The sequence below is a fragment of the Spodoptera frugiperda genome, chromosome 20 (assembly GCF_023101765.2).
Source record: "Spodoptera frugiperda isolate SF20-4 chromosome 20, AGI-APGP_CSIRO_Sfru_2.0, whole genome shotgun sequence".
Lineage (NCBI taxonomy): Eukaryota > Metazoa > Arthropoda > Insecta > Lepidoptera > Noctuidae > Spodoptera > Spodoptera frugiperda.
In genome coordinates this window covers 396399-409522 of record NC_064231.1, presented here as the reverse complement: position 1 = coordinate 409522, position 13124 = coordinate 396399, and the positions used below count along the sequence as shown (strand labels likewise).

The 13124-nt window shown below is 36.4% G+C and overlaps 3 protein-coding genes across 3 annotated transcripts in view; 2 read left to right on the top strand and 1 right to left on the bottom strand.

Moving 5' to 3' along the window:
- The window catches only part of LOC118262024 (cuticle protein 7-like), a 93276-nt gene extending 90383 nt beyond the window's left edge, over positions 1–2893 (bottom strand). Inside the window, exon 1 of the mRNA XM_050701685.1 lies at positions 2880–2893. The gene's annotated coding sequence lies outside the window, so the exon portion shown is untranslated. The remainder of the gene's footprint in view (positions 1–2879) is intronic.
- Positions 2894–3937: 1044 nt separating this feature from the next.
- On the top strand, positions 3938–5396 carry LOC118262023 (cuticle protein 7-like). Its single transcript, XM_035573121.2, has 4 exons — positions 3938–4085; positions 4299–4631; positions 4730–4896; positions 5237–5396. Exons 1-4 carry the CDS (start codon positions 4074–4076, stop codon positions 5301–5303), a joined length of 579 nt encoding a protein of 192 aa, XP_035429014.2. The 5' UTR covers positions 3938–4073; the 3' UTR covers positions 5304–5396.
- A 2625-nt stretch (positions 5397–8021) lies between these two features.
- On the top strand, positions 8022–9609 carry LOC118262025 (cuticle protein 19-like). The gene is made up of 4 exons (XM_035573123.2): positions 8022–8184; positions 8266–8538; positions 8633–8799; positions 9426–9609. The coding sequence occupies exons 1-4, from the start codon at positions 8140–8142 to the stop codon at positions 9493–9495; spliced, it is 555 nt and encodes a 184-aa protein (XP_035429016.1). The 5' UTR covers positions 8022–8139; the 3' UTR covers positions 9496–9609.
- The last annotated feature ends 3515 nt before the right edge of the window (positions 9610–13124 follow it).

Below are 13124 nucleotides of genomic sequence, written 5' to 3'. Positions count from 1 at the left end.
CATTGACTTGATACATTTATTCAAGTTCTTATTTGAATAAAATAGTGTATCATAATATCAAATTATTAAGTAAATAAAATTACTATATTTTATGACAAATTACAATTCAGAAATGCAAATCCAATCTTAATGTAATCTGAGCCGCTAGCTGATAATGTCCAAATCAAATTGTCTAACAATTTATCCTCAATAATATCTCTATTATATTATTTCTACGTCTGATATTTTCCTTTCAAGTACAGAAACTATAAGGTAGTAAATAATTGTAGTATTTGTCATAAATATATCTAAATTGTTCATAGTTTCGCTCGTATGTCATAGTATGACATTTAAGTTTTATTACAATGAAACACTCAGAGTTATGTAAGGATTTCGAATACAGGAATCGTAGGCATGCTACCTTTATTTCCTTGTAGAACATAATTGTATTGTTCAGCTTATAATATTGTTCTTAACAATTAAAGATATCTTAGAAGGCATTCAATTATTATTATGACGCATTATTGTGTGAGTAAGCTTAAGTTTTCAGTGTGCACTACGGTGCAGTTATTCAACATTAAAATTTATATCAAGCAACTTTTTAATGGATGGAGCACAAAAGTAATACTTTAAACAAGTTTGTGTCAAAATGATATGTATATTAGACACATATACAATAATAAAAAATTATAGAAACGTCACACCTTTTATCCCCGGAGGGGTAGGTAGAGATGCACATTAGTGCCGCTCTACAATGTACACTCACTTTTCACCATTCCATCCCATGCATACATGCAGTCCTATGTAATAGGGGGTGAGCCTCATGCCACACACTGGGGACAATTCCAGACTCCGTGCTACAACTGGGAAGAAAATGTTAGTTTTCGAAAAAGCCGAAAAAGCCCCGTAATACTTTGCCTGACCCGGGAATCGAACCCGAGACTTCTTGTCCGGCATTCGCACTTGCGACTACTCGACCAACGAGGCAGTCTGATGCCGGTGTGACGTAAATAATATATAACTCCTTACATCTCAATTTCCATAGCCTCACTGACGACCATTCAATCAACGATGCATAACCCCTACACAAAGATAAATCTATATCTATACATATAATAAAATCGTAGAAAAGTGCTGTCTGTACATTGAAAATAAAAATAAAAAAAATAGCAGGGGTTATTGTTATGTCGATGTCGAACCCAAAAATGTAATTAACTTTTTTTTTGTCTGTTTGTCTGTTTGTCTGTTTGTCTGTTTGTCTGTTCGTCTGTGCGCGCTAATCTCAGAAACGGCTGATCCGAGTTGGATGCGGTTTTCACGAATATATTGTGGGATGCTTAAATTTACATTTAGTGTTTGTTTCATGTCAATTGGTTCATAAATAAAAAAGTTATGTCAAATTAAAGAATCACGCCGAACATTCTATGCTTATACCATTAATCTCCGCAACTATTTGACGGATTTGGTTGAAATTTGGTACAGATATAGTTTAGAACCTTAGAAAGGACATAGATATATTTTTATTTCAAAAATCAAAAAATAAAAATAAGAAATAAATTATTTATAAATAATTCTATGTCGATCGTTACACGACTTCGGTTCATGTTATTGTTTTAATTCATCGAAAAAAAGTAAATAAATAGTAAAAAGGTATGAAAAAAATAATATCAATATAATTAAACTTTTAGTACAAAGAAAATGCCCGAACGGAGTATAAATAAATAATCCAAGTTGTCTTTATCCTCGATAGATGGCGTTGGGATCGAAATAGATCGCGCTATGGTTTCGTTACATTCATTTGGTTGGGTATCGGCCGAGCGCTTCGGTACTATCGTAGAAAAAGTGTATTATCAGTCGTATGATTATTTGTCTGTAGTGGTCCTGCTGTTTCGTATATTCTAAATTGGTTTCGTTGTATTTGTCAATTAATAAGTTTATTTGTTGGGTTTTCCTGTTTTTTTGGTTAAACTATTTAACGTAGGTTTAGTTTGATATCGATTATTAGTAGTTACTGTAGTTAGTTTTTTTAATAAAATTGTAAGTCTAATTTATAAATTAATTAGATTAGATTTAAGTCGTTTCTTTTAAATTATTTAGTTTAAGCTTGGTTATTATAGCATAGAGGATAGGTTGTAATATAGTTTCTTTTTTAATTGTTATAAATTCGTAATTCGTAGCTTTCTTTAGTTTTAAGTTAGTTTAAGTCCGTTTTTTAACTATTTTTTCAATGCCCTAAGTGAGTATACATCTATTAAATTCAAACGCAGAGCTCATTATGTTGATTTTTGAAGAGTTCCCTGGAATATCTTCCACATCTCATTTTTGAAGAGATCCCGCGAGATTGGGAACTATGGGGTTAAAACCAAAAATTTGCCGGAAGTCACTATTCCACGCGAACGAAGTCGCGGGCAAAAGCTAGTATTTAAATAAATCTATCTCAATTGTTAAAACTACTGAACTTGACGCAACCGTATTATAATATAAATACCGGCAGAATTTTTTGTGAACATTGCACTGAGCACTATAATCGTTTCTTTTTTTACTCGTCCATTCAAACTGGCATCACGTAGCACTTCGCGGTTGTTACGGCCTTGTTCACATCTGACTGCAAGGAGGTGACAAAAATTCTTCTCTTTTTTCTTTTATTAGCTGATTATAATAGTAAATAGAGTAATTCTTCTTTACTTTTGGTTCTTTATTCTCACCATCTTCATTCATGTTTTCAGAGGTTTCGTTACTATAATACTTTTGATATCTAAGCTTGCATTAAACTGATTATATTGCAGTTTCGAAAACCGCATTCCAATTTTTATTACTTACAAAAAGCTTAGCATCGATTACTCGATGAGTTTGAGTTAATAATGCGTTTTACACGCATTCAATATTAATACTACGATAGATATTATGATTAGATAGGTAGCAGTTTTGTAAAGCAATTGCCTTAAGCGTCATTATTCATTTAAATAAAAATGTCACACCATGTTGGGTACATAGTATAACACAAGGAGAGTCTCCTATACTCAAATCAACCGATTGACAGAAAATAATTGAAAGACCATCAAAACATGACTTTCTTTTTTTAAGGAGGGAAAATTCATACAATTACTGTCAGACTCTTACTGACTAAAAACCACCCCGTTCCTACTCCAGCTCTTTGAACCGGAGCCCCGGTAATTCCGCTAGGTAGTCCACAGCTCCGAGACGAGCATCAGCCCTACTTGGCCCCATCTGTGGTGGTCTGATTGATCTGATTTGAAACGCGCGCAGGACCCGCGCCGTACGCTAGGGACCAGAATTCTGATCGGGCGGCGAGCTACCCTTGCTCGATCGTCGGCGAATCCCGATGCCCGGAGTGTCTCTCGTGATGGCTGGGGCGTGAGGAGGTTCATTCCCTTATGCACCCCGCCTCTTCCTTAGCTAGCATAACTGCTTCGCAGAAGGAGGAGATGCATCCCAGTCCCCTCGTGATGGACCATGGCCTGAACCAATGCCGGACGCGAGAGGTCGCCGTCGCCGACCATCCCTAAGGACACAAGGGTGCTCATCCCACTCAGGACACACCACCACCGTATGTTCCACCATGTGGGGGGGTGGTTCTCGTAATGATAACACCATGACGTTTCCTTCCGCCCTATCAGAAACAGGTGGCTCCTGAAGCTCCCACCGTAGCGTCTCTTAAGCTACTCCTCAAAGAGACTTACCGCTGCAATTACAGCGAGTTCAATCAAAACATGAATGCAGTTACTACAAATTAGTACAAAAGATGCAAATCCTTGAATCATACGCCTGCTAGTATTTCATTCATCAATTCACGCACTTGAAAATTTCGTTCATGCGTAGTAGTTTTTTGTATAGTGATACAAAACATGCACCATTCGCAGTATGACATGGCCGCCGCGGGGATCAATACCATGACATATATTGCAATTCTATAATCGGTTTTTTAATGACCTTTAGCTATTGTCATTGTCGCGAGGTCCGCATGCAGTGTGGTCAGCCCCACTTGTTCTTATTCCGTTTTAACTCATATAAAAAGCCACGGTCAACGGAATTGTCATCAATCATTGATTGACTTTGATCTAAACAACAACAAAATGTTCAGCAAAGTAAGTGAATTAAATCAACCGATTTATACCCAACCAATTAACCGAAACAATAATCTAGACATGCGAATATTAATAAACTTAATTAAAACAAAGTGATTGAGTGCGTTTTTAAAAGAGATCTAAATTGATAATTGTAGTTGCGTGTGTTTAGCTAAAACTTATAACAAAATCGAAGAATAGAAAAGGTTTTAATTTAACTTATTGTATCTGCAGCTGGTAGCTATCGGAGCGATGGTGGCGGCAGCCCATGGCCACGGACACGCTGTGTCTTCCCAAAGCATCGTACGCCACGATGGTGGTCATTACGCCGCCCCATATGCCGCTCCATACGCCGCCCCATACGCCGTGCCATATGCTGCTCCCTACGTAGCCGGTTACGCCGCACCATACGAAGGTGGCTACGCCGCGCCCTATGAGGGTGCCTACGCTGCCCCATACGCTGCACCTCTTCCCTACGCCGCCGATGGTCTGGCTTACGCTGGACATTACGACGCTGGCCACGACGATGGCCACGATGACGGCCACGATGATGGTCACGATGAACATGTAAGTTACATCAATCTTCATATAAAATGTATTAGTAAAGTTTCTTCCATAAAATTAGAAGATTGTTTTGACTTTAACTTTTGAAAACTCTTTTCCAGGCTCACCCCAAATACGACTTTGAGTACTCTGTATCTGACCCCCACACCGGTGACCACAAGTCCCAGCACGAGAGCCGCGACGGTGATGTCGTGCACGGATACTACTCCCTGGTGCAGCCTGATGGTTCCGTGCGCAAGGTTGAGTACACCGCTGATGATCACAACGGGTAAGATTATAATTAAATCGTCGAATAAGATTACACAAACAGATTAGATTTTTCTTAAATCTTGTACACTACTCGTATTAAAAAATCTTGAGAAAGCCACAGAAAACTTATAGGGAAAGTAGCAACGTCCTAAGCCCAATCAATTACCGAATCGTAATCAGTTTAATTAAACTTCGATATCCTCCTCCTTAAATCGGACTCAATCATTTTTAAATGAGGCGATTTTTAAAGCACCTGTAACATTTCATATGTGCATCTCTATACATACCACATACATTAACCCTAATTATCTTAAAATCTTACACGAATTATCAATAATATCTTAATTCTTTTACTTCAGATTCAACGCCGTTGTGCACACGTCGGCTCCTTCCATCCATCCCGCGCCCGAGTACCACCACTACTAATGATCAAAGTGCCTTAAACGACCAAATATCTAAACGACCTGCTGAAACCAAATACGAATGTAAATTAATTTATTAAAACATTTTATATACCGACAAATTTGTATTACTAAAAACCTGAACATCTACACCAAAAAAGCAACTACACAGCTTTGATTATTTATTCCTTTTTGTAACCGCAAAATACGAGTACAATCCAAACTTTACTTAATTTTGTTGGAACGGTAAACCTCAACCGCAGTAGTTTATCATGCGTATTTTATCAAATTATCTTAATAACAATCCTCTTATGGTTATAATCCAATTAAAAAAATGACAAGTTCACAAATTATTTCGTATTTACGTAACAAAGACTATTTAGCGCTAGGCCGATATTTTTATAATCTGATAATATTTTTATAACAAGGTTGTTGCGCTTGCGTGATTCCGGCCGTAAACTATAAACACTATTTACCCACTCAGTAATTTTGCTTGTGTAAGATACTACGAGTATACTAAATGCATGTATTGCCCTCCAAAATTAAAATTAGCACGTTTACAAGAAAATAACATTAAAATTTACATATGTATGTACATAATACCTGCTTATTTTAAATCTACATTAAATATACGACAGTTTATCTACAATGAATAGCCAGTATTTAAAATTTGCTACTTATTTACATATGAAATCTGAATACTAATTACATTAATATTGTTTTAAAAACTGTCAATACCTAAAAAGCGCATTTTACTTTTAATCCTTCCGCTTCCTACAACTTTTTATTACAAAACCAAACAATATGAGACGATCGACACAATTAAAAAATACCTTAAGCACACACCGAAAATTGTTTAACAAATAACTGCTATGTACAATTAAATTTAATCAATAATTGAATTAGAGCATGCAAACGCATATATCTTCGAAAATAAATCTATTTTATTTGTGTTATGACAATAAAAATATGCTTTGTGCAGCTACTGCTACTACCACAGCTACTACTAATATAGTACAATACACTTCATTAGGGACAAGGGTGAACTATCAATAGGAATGTAATAAAAACAACTACATGAGACTTAATAGAAAATAATTAATCAATTGTCAGTCGATCATATTTTTCTACATGCTGCGATTGCATTAGAGCAATCGACTAGGGACCGGACGAAATTAATAACAAACACAAACTAAAACATTAAAATTGTAATCGATTTTTGACATTACTTCTTAGATAGAATTTTAGTCAAAAACTTAGATTGAAATAGGAATTTTGGACAAATTCGCTTAATAATGTTGACCGTACAATATAATGTAGGTAGTTGCTCATATACGCAATGTTTTATAATACTTACAATTTTAACAGATTTGTATAAAAAACATAATTATGATTAAACTTTCTGTATACCTGCGTGTACGCTGCATATCGGCTGAATGGGCATTTACATATCAACAGCGTGCATAATAATCTTCGACACAACCATTCTAGCGAGTTTCAAGGGATGGGAACTTCCACTAAACAATAGAAACCAAAATCTCATAATCTAGATGTAAACAATGTATATAGATACGTTCATAACTGCTGAGTATGTTCTTTGTGTGGAATGTAAACAGTATTTAGTTCCCCTAGCAAAAACGTAAAGTTTACGTAACTTTAACATGCGGTTTCGATACGCAAATTGTTTTGTTGGTTTATCAATCTTCAATCAAAAACAAAAGCTCAATCTTCCATTCGTTTTGCTTGGACTGGTAATCAGATCATGGGAAGATTGAATATTTCTTCAATGAAAATCATACTTGGTTGAAAGGATACCTGAAAGTTGAAAATGTAACCTAGGAATCAGGACTATTGTTTTCTAAGATTCCCATGTCACTTCCATACGATTTACTTTACATCAAAACGATAGTATACACACATTTTCCTCGGTGTTCGTACTCTTTCACATACTTCCTTATTGATTACCTAAAATTTGCAAATATTTTAAAGTTCCTAAAATCGGTTATCGTTAAGAAAAAATAACACTAGAATGTACTTGGGCATAATTTTACCTGATTTTAAATTTGTAGTATTTGTTTCATGTAACGGACAAAGTACTAATTTAATTATAGCAATATCCTCTCCGGAGCCGTAAGGATGGCCCTTGACGGATCGGAAATCATTTATCACCAAACAATGACAGCTGATTAGGTTTTTAACTAAGTATCCATTCATCGTTTCCTTTCAACCAATAACATTTGTACTACTACCATCACGCAAGCTTTCCCAATAACTATTTTTGTTCTATTTTCTATTTTTCGCGTGCTCGTGTCAATTATATGTAACTTTGAACTGTTTTATTTGTTTACGCTATTTGCAGAGAAACTTACTGTGACTCCATATTATGTGTGTTCGTGGCCGAGTTACAGATAACGCAACGGTAATGATATAATTTATTAGTGTCATGTCTTCACGTGTGTTCTTACCGCTGTCCGAACAAAACCTCGATTCACCAACGTAATATTCGAACTTATCTATACAGGAAGTCTTGTATTCACTACTAATTACAATCAATGATTGATCACATACAGAGGACCAGACAGAAGTTCACAAAATCATAAAAATAACACTGGATTACAAAATTGGACGCACAAACGACAACAACGTATCATTGTACGCATTGACCTAGTATAACAAAGTGTAGTATCGTGGTTCACAGAGTATTTTCATTAAGTAACAATCATTTTGATAATGTAGCGCGAGAATGTCGAAGACAAAGCGCGCTGACCTTGCGGCCGCGGGGACGCGCGCTGATCGCTTTCGGCGCCCCACCGGACTACCCGGGCCAATTCTTATAAAACCCACGGCAGCTTATCATATGTATGTTAGTCACGCACAGTAATCCCATCAGAAAAATGTTCGCTAAAGTAAGTCGTCTTCCTGTGTCAAAAAGTGAAGTGAAAAGTGTACTGAAGTGAGAAAAATAATGTGATTTTTTATATGTGCAGATTTTAGCTGTCAGCGCCTTGGTGGCTGTGGCCCGCGCCGGTCACCTCGGGCTTGGTGGTGGATACTCGGTGTCCTCCCAGCACAACCTGGTGCACCACGACTCACACTACGCGGCAGCTCCCCTCGCCACTTACGCCCACGCCACGCCCCTGGTCCACGCCGCGCCCGTCGTCCACGCTCCCGTCGTTCACGCTGCACCAGTCGCGCACGTCATCGCTGCCCCCGTTGAAGTACATGGTGGCCACTACAGCCACGGGCATGAGGACTACTATGTACGTTTACTATCATCTCAGTAAATAACAACAATTTCAATTTCCAGATATGAACATAATTGTGCATAGTACTCACTTTCTCACATTTTTGCAGGCTCACCCCAAATACAAGTACTCCTACTCTGTGGAAGACCCTCACACTGGCGACCACAAGTCCCAGCACGAGGTCCGTGATGGCGATGTTGTGAAGGGCGAATACTCCCTGCTGCAGCCTGACGGTTCTTTCCGCAAGGTCTCCTACACCGCTGACGACCACAACGGGTACGTAGAACAAAACAATCAAAATCTTCGTTGATCTGAATAGTATAGCTAAGAAAATAGTAAAAATTACGTAAAATAGAATCTAAACACAAAGTGCATACGTAATGACGAACCATTGCTTGGTTGATGAGAGTGCAACTTTCCCCCGAATTGCGCAAAACAGTACTGACCTGCCATATTTGCTCGCTTATGGAGCTTTGTTTGTTTACGTACGCATGCGACTCGTAAAATTACATCGTATTAAGTCACATGCTCGTCAAACCGGTAAGTGGTCACTAGAGCAGCAACATGTGAGTAATGAACTCGTGCGACCCATGTGCTGACTGACAACAGGTATCGGTGAACTGGTATCGTGATAACAAACTAGTCTCAGAACCTGTTTCAATGCATTGCTATCGAATCGTCGCATTATTATCAATGGAGTCGTTCTGTTCAGTTCGATTGGATAGACAAAATATTATAGAGCTTTTTAAATTTTTGAGAAATTGTCATCAGTAGCAAAGGAGACTCTAGTCTCTGTTACTTAGATCTCGTAATGTAACTGTCGAACAGTGCATGTTACCACTTCTGCGTACAATCTATTAAGGAATAAAGGTCATCCATTATATTCATTATTTTGTTCACAGTTTCAACGCGGTCGTGCACAACTCCGGCCCCAGCCACCACGTGTACTCGTCCCAACACCACCACTACTAGATCTCTGTACAAGGAAGCTTTAACCACAATGTACCTTATTTATACTCGCTGTGATCTTCGTGTATGTTCTTTTGTTTATAGATAATAGTCATTAAAATTAACATTAAAAAACAAGGCCTTCTTTAATTGATAATTTGCATACACACACACACACACAAGTTTTTACGTAATTACCGAAGTAGATTGTAGGAAAATTAAATAAATATACACTTTTAGTGTTACAAAGTATGTAAACCCACTGCTACTAATGTTACGAAAGTTCGTTTCTAGTGGAACTAGCAAATTCTGTCCGTTGAAAGCTATTCCAGCTGTCGAATATCTATCAGAAACGCGATTGTAATTAATTTGCAAACATGTTTGCCGAGAGATTGAAGAGATTATTCTAAGGAAATAGGCAATACAAATAGTAAGCTTGTGTTAAGGTTCGACACGTTTTCAAAGCCATGAAGCCTTTCAAACAATAGGTCATTTGAAGTACTTTACATAGGTAGTTTACTATTCCACCAAGTACATGTACTTATGGTGGTTGAAGCCTTGACATTTACGTGGCAATTCCAACTATCAAAGTTTAGCGACTGATTTTAGTATACTGGTAAATCTACACAGTTCACTCAAAATTAACAAAACAATATTTACATAATAATTAGCTGAATAAATGCAAATTAGGAGTAATAAAAGTTTTATTAGTCCTCATTCCAAAGTACTGCATCTTTACTGCTACTAAAATTAACGATAGCTTTCAAGGATAAGTTGTGTATTATCATACGGCATAACTGTGCAAATTGTCACTCTCATACACTATTCATATCATTAGGGCCCACAGTTTGTTCTGCGTCGTGATTGTAGTACCTTGAGACATACATATCTCAAGGTAATTTCGACCAAATTGTTTCCACCGTTGCCTTAATTTACTCCTTAAAACAATGGACTTATCTAAGAAATACAAAGTTACAAGTACTTACTATCTTACATCGTAAAGTAAGTATTTGAAAGCTTGTTCCTCGTTTAGGCCTACACAGTTCCAATACGCAGGTAATTTCTCAATACGCAGGTAATGCTACACCACAGACAAATAACACATATAATTTCTACGTCGCAAGCGATTCTGTTAACGCCCCTGTCAGTAGATAACTGGCTAGATTTACAAGTTTACGATGTCACAAGCAACGAGTTTTATCTTAAAGTGTTCGGCACACTACTCCTAAAACATTCACTGTTCACCCTGCAAACTGATATTGCACTCATTTCACTTCCACTACGAAGTTTAGTTTTGCAATAACATCATTTAACGCAACGGCATAGTTAATATACATTACACATACTAATTTAATAATTTAATTCAAACGGTTTCGTCAAAGTAACTCGTGAATTAAAGTTAGATTAACACCTCGGTTAAATTATAGGTTGGTGGCATAATTAAGCTCTTCAAAATCATTATTCTTCAAAGGCTAAAAAGGTAATTTGCTACTGGACTTTTCTTTGATGAAGAAATTCGTTGGCGTCCAACCGGTTTGTAGGCAAATGATAATATTTAGACATCCAGGTCGAGTACCTCGGACAGCTGGCTATTACCTTCATCATTAAACTACGGATGTAAGATGTTAACTTATTTCCTCTGGCCATCCAAACGGGTTTAAGCAGTTTAAAAATCTATAAAATACAATCTGCCTTGTAATTTTTTGGTAGTTAACAATTCATTAATTGACAAAAATATCTATAACTTTTTACTGAACTTTTTACAAGAAAGAGGTTTTTGCTTCTGTAATATTAATATTGCAATTACGACAAAATATATCCGATATTTTAACCGGTTACAGATAGACGTAGCGTGTAGGTATTGATAATGTCTCTGTATTACATTCCGCATGTCAAACCGCGGCGCGGCCGCCGTCCGGAACGATCTAAATCGATATGTCGGATGCCAAACATGTAAATGAAATCAGATAAAGAACTACACCGGGATATACGTTCAGTTATATATTCATATGAAAACTTCCTCAATCCAAATCAGTATTAACGATACGGAATTCCTAACAGAAATAAAACCCTTGTAATATACAGTTTCATTGTTTTATTGCGTTTACAATATTTTGTCGTACATCAACATAATTTTCTAAAAAAAATCAAAGACAACATAACTAAACATTTCGTGGCCAAGCTGCAACGAACTTTAATGTGCTTTATCTAACTTTTTTTAAATTTCATAATGAAACTTATACGTGCCGAAATTATTGTGTACCTACTTCCTAATAAATAATCATGTTCCATGAAATTAAATTACACAAAGAAAGAAGCTGACTAATGTTCTAAGAACATATCACATTACATACTATTGTTAGCCGCAGACAAAGAAATGTCCACAATAAGTTCTGATTAATATTAATAGCTGAGTTCCGAGTCACGGTCAGACAATTATAGGGTAAATAACCTCTGAACTATCGCTTTTTGTTACCTTTCAACCAAATCTATTATTACTGCTGACCTTGCGAACAATATTTATGTAATTTAGATACTTAGATCACAAGTAATCACAAGTATTGGCTTCCGTGACGATCGTTGTATCGACTCACGACTGGAAACACCTAGATTGCCGGACCTATCGACCGATAATAGGGACCTTTTGCAGAATGTACTCCAAACAATTAAATCAGTTACAATCGTGAGCACCTTTCAAATATTTTGAATATTCGATTGAAATTAATCTGATTTCTGGGCTGAAACTTTTGTAATTCTGCAATTGATTGTTAATACTCGTATTTAATTGCGGACCCTTAATTAGGTTTAAGGGTTTTTTAGTTTCTTTTCGTCCTTTTTTAGTTTAGTTAGTGACGAGAGTCTTTTACTTTAATTTAGGGTGTCAATTTTTATTTATTTTATTTTATTGTCAATGTAGTTAGCCGAATGTTTAAATATAAACGTATTAATTATAAGTCACAGTAGCTAGATTATCAAATGATTGAGTGCCGGTCTGTCAATCATGAGGTCGAGCCTTAAACAAAGAAACTTTTATTAAGTCGGGAGTTAGAAAATGTTAGTACCTACCTAGAGAAGCAACTGGCAAAAAGTAAGCTAATATGTATTTCATGCTTCATCTCATGTTATTTATATAATAAGTGGTAATGAGTGAGCGGTAATAAAGTGCGTATAATTTACAAGTACATATCTAGTAAATAAGTATTAAATAAGATCGCGTCCACGAAGTTCTACTGTAGAAATAAAAAAGGTTTTCACGAATATACCCGATTTTCCGATTTCGTTACGTTTTTTCGCACTAGGTACATAAGTCCATTTGTCACTACCCCTACTCTTTTGTGAGGTTGATAATAGTCAAAAATTATACTACACTAGCAGACCCCACAGACGTTGTCCTGTCTACACGTTAATTTGAAAATTTTAAACTTTTTTTAATAAGCTAAAACATTCTGGACCTTTTTGATGAAAATTGTTATTCAAATGTTATGACAATATCTAACGTCATTAATATTTGACACTGCGATGGTAGCGCTGTCTGTCGGATCCAATGTAAAACATTCCAAAATCAACAACTACTAATAAATTAAAAACTAATTAAAAAAACATTGTCCAGCGGACAAAATTGTGAATCTAAACCATTCTCAGATCCCCTTGAA